Source organism: Barbus barbus (assembly GCF_936440315.1).
Source record: "Barbus barbus genome assembly, chromosome: 3".
NCBI lineage: Eukaryota > Metazoa > Chordata > Actinopteri > Cypriniformes > Cyprinidae > Barbus > Barbus barbus.
The window spans coordinates 44,485,867-44,505,838 of NC_136731.1; the positions used below are offsets into that span (position 1 = coordinate 44,485,867).

General features: G+C 39.7%; 1 protein-coding gene across 1 annotated transcript in view; it reads left to right on the top strand.

Annotated features, from left to right (window-relative positions):
• The window catches only part of LOC306852468 (uncharacterized protein), a 59,762-nt gene that overhangs the window by 29,847 nt on the left and 9,943 nt on the right, over positions 1-19,972 (top strand). Inside the window, exons 7-9 of the mRNA XM_079389328.1 lie at positions 1,751-2,170; positions 6,661-7,080; positions 9,730-10,182. Of these exons, the coding sequence (XP_079245454.1) occupies positions 1,751-2,170; positions 6,661-7,080; positions 9,730-10,182 (1,293 nt within the window). The remainder of the gene's footprint in view (positions 1-1,750; positions 2,171-6,660; positions 7,081-9,729; positions 10,183-19,972) is intronic.

Here is a 19,972-nt window from a genome sequence, read left to right on the forward strand (position 1 = left end):
AAAGAGCTGATCATGGACTTTAGGAAGAGACCGCAGCAGCCCTACACTCCTCTTATGATCAGTGGGACCCCTGTGGAGAGGGTGAGTAGCTTCAAGTACCTCGGTGTAAACATCTCCGAGAACCTGACTTGGACTACACACATCCAAACACAGGTTAAGAAAGCCAGGCAAAGACTGTACCATCTGCGACAGCTGAGGAAATTCAGGGTCTCACCAGCAATCCTGAAAACTTTCTATTCAGGGACCATAGAAAGTGTATTGACTCAGTGCATCTCAGTGTGGTATGGAAACAGCTCCAATCAGGACTGCAAAGCACTACAGAGAGTTGTGCGCTTAGCTGAGCGCATCTCAGGGTTTGCTCTCCCCTCTCTGCAGGACATCTACCTCAAACACTGCAAAAATAGAGCTGTTAAAATCTTCAAGGACTCTAATCACCCTGGTAACCGTCTATTCACTTTGCTTCCATCTGGTAAGCGCTTCCGTAGCCTGATGGCAAAAACTGAGAGACTTAGGAGGAGCTTCTTCCCCCAGGCCATCAGGCTCCTAAACTCTAACTCTGTGTCATAACATCACTTGTCTCCATGTAAATATCACCATATCAATAGCTATTCATAATTTTTCTCCATGTAAATATCATATTGCTGCTATTTAAATACCCTGTACAACTTTTTTGCACATTATTTTTGCACATTCCTCGTATTACTATTTAAGTCAACAACATACTGACCTGCACATTTATATTTATATTTTTTATCTTATATTTTATTTTATTTTATTCTTTTATTTTATTTTTTCTACTTTTCTTCTTCTCAATATTTGTATACTTTATAATTGCACTGTCCTTGGAGCGGATCTAACCTACATTTCACTGCTGGTTATACTCTGTATAATTGTGTATGTGACAAATAAAACTCTTGAATCTTGAATCTTGAATTTCTGTGGATATATTGAACAGGGTTATACTGAATACTGATCGTATCAGTTTATCCTGTTTTAGATTAAAATGAGGTATTATTTAATGACCTCTTTCAAATGTAGCACTTCTGCTTTGCTGGGTCTCATAAAACTTCATATTTCATCATAAAACTTCAAAAAGAGTTCAGTGTAAGTCTGTGTTGAATCTGATGCCTTTATGAAGTGAAGTGAATTGACATAGTGCCAAGTATGGTGACCCATACTCGGAATTCGTGCTCTGCATTTAACCCATCCAACGTGCACACACACACACACACACACACACACACACACACACACACACACACACACACACACACACACACACACACACACACACACACACACACACACACACACACACACACACACACACACACACACACCCAGAGCAGTGGGCAGCATTTATGCTGTGGCGCCCGGGGAGCAGTTGGGGGTTCGGTGTCTTGCTCAAGGGCACCTCAGTCGTGGTATTGAGGGTGGAGAGAGCGCTGGACATTCACTCCCCCCACCTACAATCCCTGCCGGCCGGGGACTCGAACCCGCAACCTTTGGATTACGAGTCCGACTCTCTAACCATTAGGCTACGACTTCCCCATTATTTAATGTTTGTACAGTTATCAAAACTGTAAATTCATTATTATTGACATTTAATGTCTAATTTAAAAAGTGTTTAATGTGAAAACCAGAAACAAAACACAATTTATTGTTATTTTTCATTATTTAATCACGTCATATGTAATAATTTCTGTGATATCTGTGTTTATTCACATTTCTCTTTTCTATTTTGTTACAGATTCTCTAATCAGAGTAAAAGTGATGTAAGCAGATTTCTTCTGAGTCTCTTCATTAAAGCAGCAGAGATTGAGACACAGACAGGAGAGCAGATGCTGAAACTGTTAACATCAGTCTGCACCAGCTCTTCTGATTATGGACGGAGTTACATATTTAATGACACTGATTTCCTGCTGGATCTTTGCTCTCATGTTAAGAACTATGAGACTCAAACAGGCAGGAATTATCTTCCAGTATTACAGTCAGTTTTCCAGTCACCTGGTGTCTGGATCATAGATCTCTCACAGAGAAAGAGCTCCGTCCTCCTGGAAGTGCTGAAGCTGCAGACAGAGAAGAAACCAGTAGATCTGAGAAGATGTTCAGAGGAAGAGAGAGAAGTGAAGAGTTTTCTTCAGTGTCTGCCCTACATCTCACAGCTGAGGTGAGAAAATCTCTGGTTACTCAGTTATTGTGAAATATGATTTCTGCATAATCTGGAGCATATTCTGGTGTTAATGAGTGTCTTTAGATCAGAGGCTCTGTTGTGTATAGGCCAATTCACACCGCACAGACAAACGCCAACAAACTAGTCTGTTGGAGTTTGTTGGATCAGTGTGTTACCCCTGTTGGTTTTGGTTGGAGTTTGTTTTCACCCGATTGAACATGCTTATAGATAAAGAGTTGGTCGTTGTCTGTTGTGAATAGGGCTGTAGTCAACCAAAGAAATGCTTAGTCGACCAAAGTCCTGTCCTGCGCAACGATCAGTCGACTAAAAAAAAAAAAAAAAAAAAAGACCCAATGTTTTGCATTTTGATTAAACAATTTTCATACAGCATTTATAAAACAACAACGAAAAAACATCAATACATAAAACTATAATAATAATACAATTCTTTGAAAATTAAGTGATTTTTTTTAACTGCAAAGTGAGGAGCTCTGTCCTAGGTCTATAGTGGCAGTCACAATCGCGCACCTGACCACACCATACGCTACAAAAATATAACTGCTAAAACTGCCAAATAATGAAAAATCCTAACAAAAGCTCTCGTTTATACAGGCTGTATATTCTTTTTTACTTTCAAAGCTGGGTTAACTTTTGTCCAGCCGATCTAGGCATTTTAAAACAAACACACAAAAAACCCAAATAGCCTAAAAAACAACCCTGTATAGTAGGAAGGCCTATAGATTTATTTTTGTTTTGTTACATTATTTAGGGTATTTTCAAACGCGTCAAGTGTACAAATAAAAACTAAAACATAAGAAAACACAATCTATTGAGTCAGCATAATAAAGCCGTCAAGGCTACTTACAGATCTGCAGGCCTAGTCCACCTTTTTTATGTTGTGGGCCAAAAACACTAACATGTCCACATTCTAGGGTAAAAGACAGCTCCTCGACTTGTTAACAATAAATCCTGCTTTGGAAAATATGCGCTCTGCAGGAGTGGAGGTTGCAGGGATGCAGAGCAGGCGTTTGGCTGCCCGAGCAAGTCGTGGATATCTCTCCTCATTATTTTTCCACCACGCAAGTGGCCCAGCAGTGTCCACTTTACTTCTGTCCTGAAGATAATCTTTCATTTCGTTGCAAGAGGATCTTTGTGCGCTTGGCTCATCAGGGTCATCCTCTGCACCATGTCCACAAAGAAGCATTACTATCTCCTTCTCTTTTGCCGTTTTCTGTTTTTTTGCCAACGGGTCCTCATCATCCCATGTCTGCTCTGCGCAGTCTCCTGAGAGGCTTAGCCTTTTTGCAAGTTTTACGACTTCAGAATAGGCCTCATCCCGTTTCTCATCATTAAGAAAAGGTAGCTGTTTGAAGCACGGGTCCAGTACTGCAGTTAAAATGTACAGGCTGCTTGTCATCACAACTCGGTCTTTGAGTTTCCATCGACTATCTATTTCCTGCACAAGCTTAAGTTTCAACTTCTTATTTGTTGGACTATCGTTATCTGTGACGGCAAGATTAAATTTTTTTAGATTCTCAAGCATTGGGATGGCCGCAGACAGGGATGTGTTAGTCTCCTCCGACAACAGCTCGGTCAGTGTAATAAAGGGCTTAAGAACGTCTGTGATGTCTTTAGCCATATTCCACTGCTCTGTTGTCATGTCCAAAGTGCTGCTGTCACTCCTCTTAGTGTAATTGGGGTCCGATAAAACGGCGGTGATGGGCCAGCGCTGCTCCAACTGTCGCTCCAACATAAAGCAGGTGGAGTTCCACCGGGTGGCCACATCCTGAATGAGTTCGTGCTCAGGAGCTTTTTGCTGCACCTGTTTCTCTTTGAGACCCGTTTTTGCTTTGTGTCCCTTTTTGAAGTGCCCAACAAGACGGCGCGCCGCAGCCACCGTGCGCGACACCGGGTCTTCTTTTAAGGCAGCATTTACGCACAGCTGCAGGGTGTGGCCTGCACACCTAACCAACTCCACGTCTGGCCACTGACCGGATCCCTTCAGTAATTCCACCGAGAAGACCATGTTGGCAGCGTTGTCCGTTACCACTGACACCCGCTTCTCTGGTGGAATGTGGTAAGCTTCCGCGACTTAAGTGAGTCGCGCAGCGACATTTTCTCCCGTGTGCGCTTCATCCATCTGCTTTGTTTCTAACACAACGCTATTCATTTTCCAGTCTGCATCGATAAAATGGGCCGTAACTGTCATGTATGCCTCCATTCTAAGCGAAGACCACAAATCAGTTGTGAGGCCTACAGCCTCGGAGGATTGGAGTAACTGGTTTACATTTACTTTAAGTCCATCAAACCGTGAACGTAGCGCACGCATGACAGTCTCCCGTGCTGGCACAGTATATCTTGGCTCGACGATTTTAAACATGTTCTTAAAGCCCTCTCCTTCCACCGTATTGACTGGCTCATATCTTGGGCGATGTAAGGCACAATCCCCTTAGTGATGTCCTCCTTTCTCTTCGCCGACAGAGGATGGACCAACTCCAGTTGCGTCTGGGTACTTCCTGACGCCTGTGGCATGGCCTGGGGATGCGCCTAGTACATAACCAATAAAATATATAAACTTTTCGACATTAGACATAGCAAGCTGTCTGACACATTTATATCTCGCTTACCGCTTTTAGGTGATAGGTCATATTGGTCGTTGAGCTATGGTAAGTTAGCTTTAGGCCGCATAGCTTGCACTCCACAGTCTTGTCGTCTTTTTTTGCAAAATGCAGCCAGACAAAAGATTTAGATTTCTTGGACATTTTGTCGACTAAAGCCAAAACAAGTAGCGTTCTAACTGAATGAATACAGCAAAACTACCTATATTCCTTACTGAGCGCAAAGCAGTAGTGCAGCCAGCCACAGGTGCGGTTCCCGAGTGTTCGTGGTGCGCTAAATTGTGGCGCTGTTATAAAATAGCCTAAATTAAAGCATTTAAAGTTGGGGATAAAACATAGGCTAATTATATTTAGAATACAGTAATATATAACTGCTAATAAAGGAATAAACATCAAGGAGTAAATCAATGAAAATTTCTTTATTGGTGAAAAAAAAAAAAAAAAAGTGGTCGACCAAGCCGGCATCGACCGATTAGTCGACTAAAGTTGACAGCCCTAGTTGTGAACATGAGTTATTTTTCAAAAGATTCTAAATCCAGCGGCCAACTAGTTTGTTGGAGTTTGTCTGTGCGGTGTGACTTGGCCTTATCAGTGTTAGCTACTTAATTAACAATATAATAATTACACTTACATTCTCGATCATTTCATTAAGCCAACATCCAGTCAGTCCTGATGAGCACCACAGTTTTCACCTGTGTTTAAGGAGTATGATAGAGATATGCGCCTGCTATTCAAGGATGCTCAAAAAAAGTTTCATAACTTTTACGTTTCCTCAAGAAACTTTGTCTGCGCTCGCATAACTTTAGCGTTCTCTCACAAATAGATTTTCATTCCCTTACAAAACATGTGCATTCTCTTTCAAAGTCGCTGTGTTCTCTCACAAAACTAGTTGAGTTCGGACAAACATTCCTGCTCACTTCACAGCTTGCAGTGGTTCATACAGCTCCATACATTCACAATGAAGCACTTCACAGAGTTTTATTTTGAACTTGGACTCCAGTATAAAGAAACACCGGTCGTAGGAGACATCTTGAAGTGCTACTTGCTGAAAGGACCTGAAGTATTCCCAGAAGGTGCTCTCTGATTGGCTTTGAAGCAACTATTAGCCTACAAGAAAGCAATCCAAGGCACTTCTGGTCCAAAAAAAAGTTAAAAAGCCTTTATTCCCATTATGACCATTACAATAGAAGCACTAAAGAGACTAAAACACTGCTCACTGATGACACTCTCAGAAAGACTGAAGGCTGAAATGTATCAGTGTGCAGTGATTTAGTCATTTTTAGATTATATTATTATTTAATCACAATATTTATGTAAAATGCAAGATTAGTTTTATACCTCTTGGTATAAATACTGTATTTGTATTCAGTTGTGCTAATGTTTGCTTTTGTGATGAATCTGTTATTAATGGCCAGTGTGTGTCGTGTAGATGGATCAATTTATGTAAAGAAATATGACTTTAATACAATTTCTGTGGATATATTGAACAGGGTTATACTGAATACTGATCGTATCAGTTTATCCTGTTTTAGATTAAAATGAGGTATTATTTAATTACCTCTTTCAAATGTAGCACTTCTGCTTTGCTGGGTCTCATAAAACGTCATATTTCATCAAAACTTCATCATAAAACTTCAAAAAGAGTTCAGTGTAAGTCAGTGTTGACTCTGATGCCTTTAATGTTTGTACAGTTATCAAAACTGTAAATTCATTATTATTGACATTTAATGTCTTAATTTAAAAAGGGTTTAATGTGAAAACCAGAAACAAAACAGTTTATTGTTATTTTGCATTATTTAATCACGTCATATGTAATAATTTCTGTGATATCTGTGTTTATTCACATTTCTCTTTTCCATTTTGTTACAGATTCTCTGATCTGAGTGAAAGTGTTCTCAGCAGATTTCTTCTGAGTCTCTTCATTAAAGCAGCAGAGATTGAGACACAGACAGGAGAGCAGATGCTGAAACTGTTAGCATCAGTCTGCACCAGCTCTTCTGATTATGGACGGACTGACATATTTAATGACACTGATTTCCTGCTGGATCTTTACTCTCATGTGAAGAACTATGAGACTCAAACAGGCAGGAGTTATCTTCCAGCATTACAGTCAGTTTTCCAGTCACCTGATGTCTGGATCATAGATCTCTCACAGAGAAAGATCTCCGTCCTCCTGGAAGTGCTGAAGCTCCTGACAGAGAAGAAACCAGTAAATCTGGAAGGATGTTCAGATGAAGAGAGAGAAGTGATGAGTTTCCTTCAGTGTCTGCCCTACATCTCAGAGCTGGGGTGAGAAAATCTCTGGTTACTCAGTTATTGTGAAATATGATTTCTGTATAATCTGGAGCATATTCTGGTGTTAATGAGTGTCTTTAGATCAGAGGCTCTGTTGTGTTTCAGTGTTAGCTATAGAGGGATGTGTTCTGACCGTTCTCTTCATCTGATCTCATTTGTGAGTCGACGGCTAAATCTAAGAGCAGTTTTTGTGCCGGATGAGAGATATGGAGCTTATAATATGACAAAACTTTTTGAAATTGAATTGTGTAATTTTGAATTATTGACAAGTGTCATTCACCAAAATTGAATATTATGTGGCATTTAACATAGTTATGAATTTTTTTAATAACTTGAATATTGGACATTTGAAATTTAACACAATTGAATTTTTTAATGGCAGTTTTTTAATAGACATGTTTTTTCAGACAGCTGACTTTTTAATTCTGAATTCTTTGACCGCAAATATCCAGTATTTAAAAATACAGCTTCGAGTTTTCAAGATGAAGAAGAAATTGGGAAGATTAAATTCAATATTTAAAACTCAAAGCGCAGAAATTCAGATCGTACAGAAAGTAGGTCAGAGGTCATTCTCAGGGAAGAGTAGAGGATCTCCGAAAAGTCGAGCGAAGCATTTTCTGCGAGTCTGTGACCGGTTTTGTTCTGGCCTTGATATATAATCACGCTCCCATGAGTTAATGTCATGGCCGGGACTAACCCGGTCACAGACCAAGTTTTTACCTAAATAAACTGCAGGAAGATTGTTTTCTAAAACCTCATGGACGGAATGACCCTGAGAGCGCTGCACGAGCTCGCGGCTCCGTCTGCAGAACTGGTCAAAGCGCCAGAAACAACCTGAAATGTGTTCCTGCTTAAAGTCCTGTAGTGTGAACTAGGCTTTACTCGACCCGGTGATTTTTTTACTGACTGGCGGTGAGAATGTGAGATTGCTGGTGCTGTTGTAAAACTCCCGGCGGCTGTGATGTAGTTATATAACAGGCTGTAGTCTGAGGCGCTCATGTCTGCTCTTACAGTGCTGTGTTTAGTTGAGATTCACTGTTACTGCTCGCTGTGCTTGGATTGAGATGCTTTCATCAGCATCTGGGAGCACAACATTCATCGTTAGAAACGTTTAGAAACCTGTTGTTGTTTACAAAGACAAGTTTCTGTGTCACATGATCCTTCAGAAATCATCTAATATGCTGATCTGCTGCTGGATACATTTCCCATTATGATCAATGCTAAAAACAGTTTTGCTGCTTAATATTTTTGTGGAAACACTGATCCGACTCAAACATTTGTATAAGATTTAAAAAAGAGAAAAATTAATAATTTTATTCATGTCTGAAAGTCATAAAGTGAGTGAAGACATTTAAACTGATTTCTATTTAATAAATGCATTAACAAATTTAATTAATATATTTGATAAATGTTGTTCATCAAACCTTATATTTATCAGAAATACTGAAAAATAAAGTGTATCATTTCCACACAAAATATGAAGCAGCAAAATAGTTTTCAGCATCGATAATAATCAGAAATGTTTCTTGAGTCAAATAAATAGTAATGATTTCTATAAGATCATGTGACACTGAAACCTGGAGGAATGAAGAAAATTCTGCTTTGCGTCACAGGAATAACTTTACATTTATAATATATTAAAACTGAAAACTTTTCTTTAATTCGTAATTATATTTCACAATATTGCAAATACATTTCAATTTTAATCAAATAAATTCAGCCTTGACGAGCAGAAGATATTTCAGAATCATTAATTGTAATGCAGGTACTTTAATAATAATATCAATTCTATATGTAGTGGGTTTGTTTGTGTTGTTAACAAAAGAGACTTCACACGAAGATGCTGTTGTCACGTTGTTTACTGTCAGCTTCACGGTTTCTGCATTGAAACATAACAGACACCATCAGACAGAAAAGGGAGAATCTCAGGTCTAGCCGTGCCTGTCAAGCATTACAACATTCTTTCAAAGTATATTCATTTAACAGGCAATGCACTCAAACTTCTCATGGATCATTAAAAGTAAACAGATATAACTTCAAACAATCAAATTAACTCATAACAGATGAATTTTTTTAAACTCCGTTTTACCAAAGAATGCAACCATTAAATAATGAAACTCAGTAGCATAACGCACGTGTAATGGCGGCCGTTAGAGCAGATTCAGTCACTCAGACCGTCATGCTCTGTTCATTATAAGTGCTCTGCAGTTTTGTCGTCTCCCGCTATAAAAGCTCAAGCTCTTTAAAGTCAGACTGATTCTGATTGGCTGTCAGTGCTTTTATTGTTCACCAGCTGGAAAATAAAAAATCATTCTGAGAGTGATTCTAATGATAGTGTTCCTCTGTGTTGCTGTTGTTATAGCTATGGCATGGACTCATCTTTTCTCATAGAATGAAAACGATTATTGAGACGTAATCTTAAGACTGGGCACATCCAAGAAAATCCCCATCTTCCTCCTCCATACCCACAGACTTCACTCAAATTAACATCACACTGCTCTGCATTTCAGCCAAACATGATCAAACTAGATCTTTGGTCTTCTTGTTGAATTATTTATTTGTGTCTGATGTGAAGTAGTGTATTATGTGATGTAAGTTGTCTCAAATTACTGAAGTGTTTGGTTCTTGATTGTGTGTTATCAGGTTTTGGGGCATTTATAATCAAGAGACAAGGATGTCTTCGGTCAGATTTCTGCTGAATCTCTGTGTTGCTGCAGAAGAAACTGACAAAGATACAGGAACAAGATTCTTGACTCTGCTGTCATCTGTGTGCAGCTACAACACCTTCCCTTTTTATGAAGATGATCATGATCAGAGTGATCATCGTCATGATCAGAGTGATTTCCTGCTGGATCTTTGCTCTCATGTGAAGATCTATGAGACTCAAACAGGCAGGAGTTATCTTCCAGCATTACAGTCAGTTTTCCAGTCACCTGATGAATGGATCATAGATCTCTCACAGAGAAAGATCTCTGTCCTCCTGGAAGTGCTGAAGCTGCAGACAGAGAAGAAACGAGTAGATCTGAGAAGATGTTCAGAGGAAGAGAGAGAAGTGGAGAGTTTCCTTCAGTGTCTGCCCTACATCTCACAGCTGAGGTGAGAAAATCTCTGGTTACTCAGTTATTGTGAAATATGATTTCTGCATAATCTGGAGCATATTCTGGTGTTAATGAGTGTCTTTAGATCAGAGGCTCTGTTGTGTTTCAGTGTTAGCTATAGAGGGATGTGTTCTGACCGTTCTCTTCATCTGATCTCATTTGTGAGTCGACGGCTAAATCTAAGAGCAGTTTTTGTGCCGGATGAGAGATATGGAGCTTATAATATGACAAAACATTTTGAAATTGAATTGTGTAATTTTGAATTATTGACAAGTGGCATTCACCAAAACTGAATATTATGTGGCATTTAACATAGTTATGAATTTTTTTAATAACTTGAATATTGGACATTTGAAATTTAACACAATTGAATTTTTTAATGGCAGTTTTTTAATAGACATGTTTTTTCAGACAGCTGACTTTTTAATTCTGAATTCTTTGACCGCAAATATCCAGTATTTAAAAATACAGCTTCGAGTTTTCAAGATGAAGAAGAAATTGGGAAGATTAAATTCAATATTTAAAACTCAAAGCGCAGAAATTCAGATCGTACAGAAAGTAGGTCAGAGGTCATTCTCAGGGAAGAGTAGAGGATCTCCGAAAAGTCGAGCGAAGCATTTTCTGCGAGTCTGTGACCGGTTTTGTTCTGGCCTTGATATATAATCACGCTCCCACGAGTTAATGTCATGGCCGGGACTAACCCGGTCACAGACCAAGTTTTTACCTAAATAAACTGCAGGAGGATTGTTTTCTAAAACCTCATGGACGGAATGACCCTGAGAGCGCTGCACGAGCTCGCGGCTCCGTCTGCAGAACTGGTCAAAGCGCCAGAAACAACCTGAAATGTGTTCCTGCTTAAAGTCCTGTAGTGTGAACTAGGCTTTACTCGACCCGGTGATTTTTTTAATGACTGGCGGTGAGAATGTGAGATTGCTGGTGCTGTCGTAAAACTCCCGGCGGCTGTGATGTAGTTATATAACAGGCTGTAGTCTGAGGCGCTCATGTCTGCTGTTACAGTGCTGTGTTTAGTTGAGATTCACTGTTACTGCTCGCTGTGCTTGGATTGAGACGCTTTCATCAGCATCTGGGAGCACAACATTCATCGTTAGAAACGTTTATAAACCTGTTGTTGTTTACAAAGACAAGTTTCAGTGTCACATGATCCAGAAATCATCTAATATGCTGATCTGCTGCTGGAGACTTTTCTCATTATGATCAAAGCTAAAAACAGTTTTGCTGCTTAATATTTTTGTGGAAACACTGATCCGACTCAAACATTTGTATAAGATTTAAAAAAGAGAAAAATTAATAATTTTATTCATGTCTGAAAGTCATAAAGTGAGTGAAGACATTTAAACTGATTTCTATTTAATAAATGCATTAACAAATTTAATTAATATATTTGATAAATGTTGTTCATCAAACCTTATATTTATCAGAAATACTGAAAAATAAAGTGTATCATTTCCACACAAAATATGAAGCAGCAAAATAGTTTTCAACATCAATAATAATCAGAAATGTTTCTTGAGTCAAATAAATAGTAATGATTTCTATAAGATCATGTGACACTGAAACCTGGAGGAATGAAGAAAATTCTGCTTTGCGTCACAGGAATAACTTTACATTTATAATATATTAAAACTGAAAACTTTTCTTTAATTCGTAATTATATTTCACAATATTGCAAATACATTTCAATTTTAATCAAATAAATTCAGCCTTGACGAGCAGAAGATATTTCAGAATCATTAATTGTAATGCAGGTACTTTAATAATAATAACAATTCAATATACTATATACTTTAATATAATATAATATAGTACTTTATTATATTGTTATCATGATTATTAAGTGCTGCTTTTAATATTTACAGAGCAATAGTATGTATTCTTGCAGTATAAGATCTCTTTTAATGTGCTAATATATATTTAATAAGTGCTGGGGGCGTGGCTTGTGGGCGTGGTCAGCTTTGCTTCTTTTTTGTCTCTAGCTGATCACATTGTAGCGAATTAGCTCAAAAAAGGGAATTATACATAAATAATTATAATTAATTATGATTGATTACAATTATTTACATCGGCTGACAGTAACAACTGTCGCAGAATTAAATTGCCATCAACTGATCTGTCCGTCCAGCGGACATTCAGTGTAAGTTCGTATCAACTCTAAGAAAGGATATTTCCTTGGCCACAGAAAATACTTTTCTATTAATGCTTTAGAGCATGTAGCAAGGGTCAAATCGTAAAGGGACATTTAATATGCACGGCAGAATCAGAAACTAGTGTAATTTGTGCACACAACTTTTAATAACTAAACACTAATGCAGACTAGTCTAACAAACAAACATACAATCACTCATACATGGGGAAAGGGCTAATGAGTTGATGGATGAAACCATCAGGAAAGCCAGAGAAAGCAGTTATGGAGGAAGTCATTTAACCACCTGAGTAAACCATCAGCGCCGTTTATAATGGGGTCTATAACTTGTATTAATAACCTCTGTTTCATTTAGTTAAATGTACAATACTTGCAATGCATCTTGTCACAAGCTGGCTCATGGCCTGTGGCAAAAATGAGGGGACACAAACAAGAAGTATAGGCCAAAAAAGGTTGTCTTTATTATAAATCAAAACTATTAACTTTAAACAAAGAAAAGGAAATGAGGTGTGGAAATATCATAATGTAAGGTGTATGTAAAATGCATGGATGCGTGAATCCGTGTGTGTACATGACTGAGTGGAAAAACTAAGACATAACTATAAAGGAACAAACAAAACAGGATCATACCTGGAGGAGCAGAGAGAGAGAGAGAGAGAGAGAGAGAGAGAGAGAGAGAGAGAGAGAGAGAGTGGTTAATGAAGCAGTTTAAATACCCTGAGCCCAGGTGGCTCCAATCACTAACGACGCTCCTCTGCCTGCAGGAGGAACCGCCCCTGCAAAGCAGAGGAGGGGCTGTGACACCCCCCTCCTTAAAATGAGGGTCCCACCCTCAGCCCAAAATTTGGCCCAACATATTTAAAACAATCCAAAATTCCCCAAAATGAAAATAAATAAATAAATACCAGTCCCAGCTCCTAGCAGTCACCCAGTGTCCCCTGGCTGACCGTCCATCCCTCAAACTCAGCAGCCCTGGTACCTGGGGAGCAATTTAAGAGAAGGAGGCGCAGACAGCCAGCAGGGGCCAACAGTGAGAAAATACAAACTAGGTTAAAGGAGCACGAGACAGGGCATCAGCAATGATATTATCCTTACCGCTAATGTGTCTAATATCGAGGTTGAATGGTTGCAAGAACAAAACCCAACGCATCAGTCACTGGTTGGGATTTTGCAGGGATTTAAGAAAAATGAGCAGGTTGTGGTCAGTGAACACGGTTAAAGGGGTCAAACCGGAACCAACATAGACTTCGAAGTGCTGTAAAGCCCAAATGAGTCCTAAAGCCTCCTTTTCAATTACAGAATAATTTTGCTGATACTTATTAAATTTCCGGGAGAAGAAACTGTCTGGACACTCAACATTGTCATCATTTTCCTGGAGAAGCACAGCCCCAGCACCGATTTGACTGGCGTCTACCTGCAATTTGAAAGGTTTCCCAAAATTTGGTGCTGCCAACACGGGTGCCAAACACAAAAGAGCCTTAACTGCATCAAATGCCTCTTGACACTGGGTGGACCAGATAAATTCAACCTTGGCCTTCAACAGATTGGTCAGTGGGGACACTACTACCGAAAAGTTTTTACAAAACGCACGGTAGTACCCCGCCATTCCCAGGAAGCGCATCAGTTCTTTCTTTGTTGAGGGCTGTGGAAACTGCTTCACAGCCTGAACCTTGGCTTCCACAGGACAAACAGAACCCTGACCAACAATTTTGCCTAGGTATGTGACTGTAGCTTTGGCAAACTCGCACTTTGCCAAATTGATAGTTAACCTGGCCCACACCAGTCTTTCGAACAGGGCTTGCACCCTCTGGACATGCTCCTCCCAGGAGTCTGAGTAGACGACCACGTCATCCAAATAGACAGCACACCCTTCCAGACCCGAGACCACCCGATTCATCAGCCTCTGGAAGGTGGCTGGAGCATTCCGCAAGCCAAAAGGCATAACTGTATAAGAGAACAAACCAGATGGAGTTACAAAGGCAGCAATCTCACAAGCTCTTTTCGTAAGGGGTACTTGCCAATATCCCTTTAAAAGATCAAATTTGCTAACATACTTTGCTGACAATTTGATCAATACAGTCCTCCATCCTAGGAAGAGGGTAAAGGTCTGCTTTAGTAACATTATTTACTTTTCTATAATCAGTGCAGGGTCTGAAAGTGGAATCAGACTTTTTGACCAGAAGACAGGGTGAAGCCCAATTTGAACAACATGGCTCAGCAATACCATTGTCCAACATATACTGTACCTCTGTTTCCAATTTCAGTCTCTTCTCCTCAGATACACGATAAAATCTCTGTTTGATAGGCTTAGCATCTCCGATGTCTATATCATGCTTAATTAAGTGGGTTTGCGATAGGGTGTCAGAAAACAGAACAGAGTAGTTTCTAATAAGAGTTACCAATTCATCACGTATCTCGGAGTCTAAATGATTTACCAAAACCCCAAGGTTTTGCAAAGTCTGGGAGTTCTTCAGCCGACCCCGCAAAACCTCATCCGAAACCATTACTACCTCTTCTTCTCCCCCCTCCACAAAGCCTAAGGCACAAGATTCAGTGACTGGAGCAGCAATCAAGGATGACCTCACTGCTGGAGTGCCTTCAACTTTGCTTAGATCACGGGAATGATAACATCTTAACAAGTTCACATGGCACAATTTAGAGGACTTCCTATGACCAGGGGTCTCAATAAGATAGTTCAAATCTGACACTTTACGCAACACAGTAAAAGGACCACAGTATTTTGCCTGAAAAAGTGAAGTTACAAGAGGCAAAAGAGCGAGTACACGATCACCGGGACTAAACTCACGCAGCTCAGCCTGTCTGTCATATCTCTGTTTCATTTTCTTTTGAGAACCTTCTAGTTTTTCTTTAGCCAGTAAACCAGCCCTATACAACTTCAGCCTAAAACCATTTACATAGTCAATAAGGCTCCGAGGTAGTTCCTCAGGCAAACAACCATCCTGCAGCACTGCTAAAGGCCCACGCACTTTATGACCAAACACTAAGTCATTTGGGCTGAACCCTGTGCTTTCCTGTACTACCTCACGAGCAGCCAGTAGCAGCCAAGGTAACCCCTCCTCCCAATCTGCAGACAGTTCTGTACAGTATGCACGAAGCAAGGACTTCAACGTTTGATGAAAACGTTCCAAAGCTCCCTGACTCTGGGCATGGAACGCAGTAGATTTGTTGTGTTTAACTTTAAGCTGTTTAAGAACCTGAACAAATAAATGTGAGGTAAAGTTAGACCCCTGATCTGACTGGATGATTTTTGGAATCCTAAATGTTGAAATAAATTGAGTTAATGCTTTAACTACTGATTTAGAAGTTATAGTACGCAAAGAGAAAGCTGCCGGATATCTAGTTGCTTGACACATAACAGTTAATAAGTAGCTATGACCTGACTTGGACCGTGGTAAAGGCCCAACACAATCAATAATAAGATGCTCAAAAGGTTGCCCTATGGCTGGTATTGGATATAAAGGTGCTGGCTTTACAACCTGGTTTGGCTTGCTTGTGCGCTGACACGTATGACAAGTTTTAATAAACTGAGCTACATCCCGCTTTAAACGTGGCCAGAAGAAATAACGGAGTATGCGATCATAAGTTTTACGAACACCCATATGACCTGCCACATCATCATGTGAAGTTTGCAACACTTTATTTCGCAAAGTAGTAGGTACAACTATTTGAAACACTGGTTCTCCTAAACCCTGACCACAGTGTGGAATCCATTTCCTGACCAACAGCCCATCAAGAAAAAAATAACACTGAGCACTATTCCTCACCACTGAATCAGGAACAACTTTATCAAACAGATCAGCCAAAGTAGTATCAGCCTTTTGCTCAGCCACCAATGAATCTCTTGAACTAGACAACTGTTCTGTCTGGAGTTTAACTGGCAACTCAAGATTTTCTGGCTTACTATCAACTTCCTTACGAGAGACAGAGCGAGTAACAGCACAAACTGGAAACACCTCAGGAGACACACTGCTGCAATCTGGAGATACACATTCACGGGGCACTGAAGATTGCTTCTTAAAGATGTTTAATTTGCCATCTGCCCACACCTTACTACCGGCTAAGTCATTCCCCAAAATCATATGGACTCCCTCTACCGGCAACTGGGGTCTAACCCCAACAGCTACATCACCCTCTACCAGACCACATTTTAGGGTAACTTCATGTAAAGGAGAAGAGAATGGAACTAAACCCATACCACGTACCATTACACAACTGCCAGTATCAGACCCCTTAGAGAATGGCAAAACAGATTCCAGAATAAAAGAATCTAAAGCTCCAGTGTCTCTTAAGATCTTAACTGGAACATTTTGGTTGCCATCTACCAGGGACACTATACCATCTGAAATAAAGGCTGAAAAATCACAGTGGGAAGACTGAGAACCAAACTCAATTAGTGGCTGAAAAAACTCAACCTGGTGGTCAGAGGCTGTAATAGGAGCTACCATCATAGCAGGTTTAACTTGACCTGATTTTTTTTATTTAAGTAAAGGACAATCTTTCTTCCAATGTCCTTCAACTAAATAGTAGCGACAGGTATTAACATTAACTGGTGCTTTAGGTCCTCCAGAACCAAACTTCTGCGGAGGCCTTTGGAAAAAAACTCCAGAAAAAGGTGACCTACTATTCCTAGGAGTAAAGCTATTTGCATAGTGCATGTCACTATTTGACTCAAAATGACTTTTATGAGTTAACCTGTACTCAGCCGCAAGGACTGCTGCATCACTTGGGGATTCAACTTTACGTTCATTAATGTATGTAGCAACCTGGTCAGATACAGAATTTTTGAACTGTTCTAACACAATCAAGTTAGACAGACCCTCAAAAGTGCTTACCTCAGATGCTGTACACCAACGATTAAATGCAGAAGTCAAATCACGAACAAACTCAGAATAGGTTTGTGAATCTAGCTTTTTCCTGTAACGAAAGCGTTGACGATATGCTTCTGGCACAAGCTCGTAGACCTTCAGAACTGCTGATTTAACGTTAGCATACACTTTACTGTCAGCTACACTAAGTGCTGAAAAGGCCTCACGTGCTTTACCTGTAAGTACACATTGCAACAACATAGTCCTGTCCACATCTGACCAAGCTCTGGCTCCTGCAATACGCTCAAATAAAATAAAGTATAAATCTGGATCTGACTCATCAAATTTAGGCAACAAACGAAGATTCTGTGAAACATCAAACTGTGGTACTCCTGGTCTATTTACATTTCTCAATCGTGCTATCTCTAACTGCATTTGCAAAAGCTCCTTCTGCTGTTCAAACGTTAATGAAGGGCTAGAGTGAAAACTTGCACCCTCACTACTAGCAGACTGACCCCAAAAAACACCCATTTCCCAAGACTCTGCTTTAATCCATCTTTAACAATCTCTTTAGGTTTTTATCAATAATCTCAATCTGATAATGTTCAGCTATTTCAATTAACTGCTCCTTAGTACACAAATCTAGGGCTAACTCTGAAGGAGCCTGAACAAAACTATTCAGAAAGGAAGACATTTTCCTCAACCAATACAACTACTACAAATGCCCCAAAAAATTTTTTATACAACTCACCTGCTGCCAGTCTGGGTTTTAAGGACAGGAGCCACACCCCACTATCCTCCAAAAACTACTAACTAACTGGCCCCTGGTCTTCGTGCAGTCACATGTGGTGGGGTTTTATGCACGCAAAACCAGTGGAGTGGAAAAAACAACCAGAAACTGGCTGCCCCCCACATCCACGGAGGTGCTCCCGAGCCGATGTAGGGGAAAAAGGGAAAGGGAAGCTCTACCCACGTTCACTGCCACCTACGAAAAAAAACACCACGAGCCTCCTATTGACACTCGCTGATAAGCCTCAACAGGAGAGGACTCCCACCTAAACAAAAAACCCAGAAACAAAAAAAGGAACACATGACTCAACGCTCTCTCCAACAATATTGGCCTAACCAAAGCATCCCCTCAAAAACAATTTGGCAATCTAAACTAAACTGACAAAATAAACCCAAGTTAACTACAAAACAATAATCAATTAAGCCAAACTGCAAATAAACAAACATATCAATGATAAAACAAACAAACCAACTATGACAAAATGTTAAAGTAAACTAAAGTACAATTAACTTTAACTTACGGACGAGCCCCCATTTGTCACAAGCTGGTTCATGGCCTGTGGCAAAAATGAGGGGACACAAACAAGAAGTATAGGCCAAAAAAGGTTGTCTTTATTATAAATCAAAACTATTAACTTTAAACAAAGAAAAGGAAATGAGGTGTGGAAATGTCATAATGTAAGGTGTATGTAAAATGCATGGATGCGTGAATCCGTGTGTGTACATGACTGAGTGGAAAAACTAAGACATAACTATAAAGGAACAAACAAAACAGGATCATACCTGGAGGAGCAGAGAGAGAGAGAGAGAGAGAGAGAGAGAGAGAGAGAGAGAGAGAGAGAGAGAGAGAGTGGTTAATGAAGCAGTTTAAATACCCTGAGCCCAGGTGGCTCCAATCACTAACGACGCTCCTCTGCCTGCAGGAGGAACCGCCCCTGCAAAGCAGAGGAGGGGCTGTGACACCCCCCTCCTTAAAATGAGGGTCCCACCCTCAGCCCAAAATTTGGCCCAACATATTTAAAACAATCCAAAATTCCCCAAAATAAAAATAAATAAATAAATACCAGTCCCAGCTCCTAGCAGTCACCCAGTGTCCCCTGGCAGAAGATATTTCAGAATCATTAATTGTAATGCAGGTACTTTAATAATAATAACAATTCAATATACTATATACTTTAATATAATATAATATAGTACTTTATTATATTGTTATATTGTTATCATGATTATTAAGTGCTGCTTTTAATATTTACAGAGCAATAGTATGTATTCTTGCAGTATAAGATCTCTTTTAATGTGCTAATATATATTTAATAAGTGCTGGGGGCGTGGCTTGTGGGCGTGGTCAGCTTTGCTTCTTTTTTGTCTCTAGCTGATCACATTGTAGCGAATTAGCTCAAAAAAGGGAATTATACATAAATAATTATAATTAATTATGATTGATTACAATTATTTACATCGGCTGACAGTAATAACTGTCGCAGAATTAAATTGCCATCAATTGATCTGTCCGTCCAGCGGACATTCAGTGTAAGTTCGTATCAACTCTAAGAAAGGATATTTCCTTGGCCACAGAAAATACTTTTCTATTAATGCTTTAGAGCATGTAGCAAGGGTCAAATCGTAAAGGGACATTTAATATGCAAGGCAGAATCAGAAACTTGTGTAATTTGTGCACACAACTTTTAATAACTAAACACTAATGCAGACTAGTCTAACAAACAAACATACAATCACTCATACATGGGGAAAGGGCTAATGAGTTGATGGATGAAACCATCAGGAAAGCCAGAGAAAGCAGTTATGGAGGAAGTCATTTAACCACCTGAGTAAACCATCAGCGCCGTTTATAACGGGGTCTATAACTTGTATTAATAACCTCCGTTTCATTTAGTTAAATGTACAATACCTGCAATGCATCTGGTCGAGCCGAGTGTCCGGAGTGCGGTCTCAGATGAAAGTCTTAATGGTTTCCAAGGGTTTGGACTCCCGATCACGTTCTTCCCGGTTGA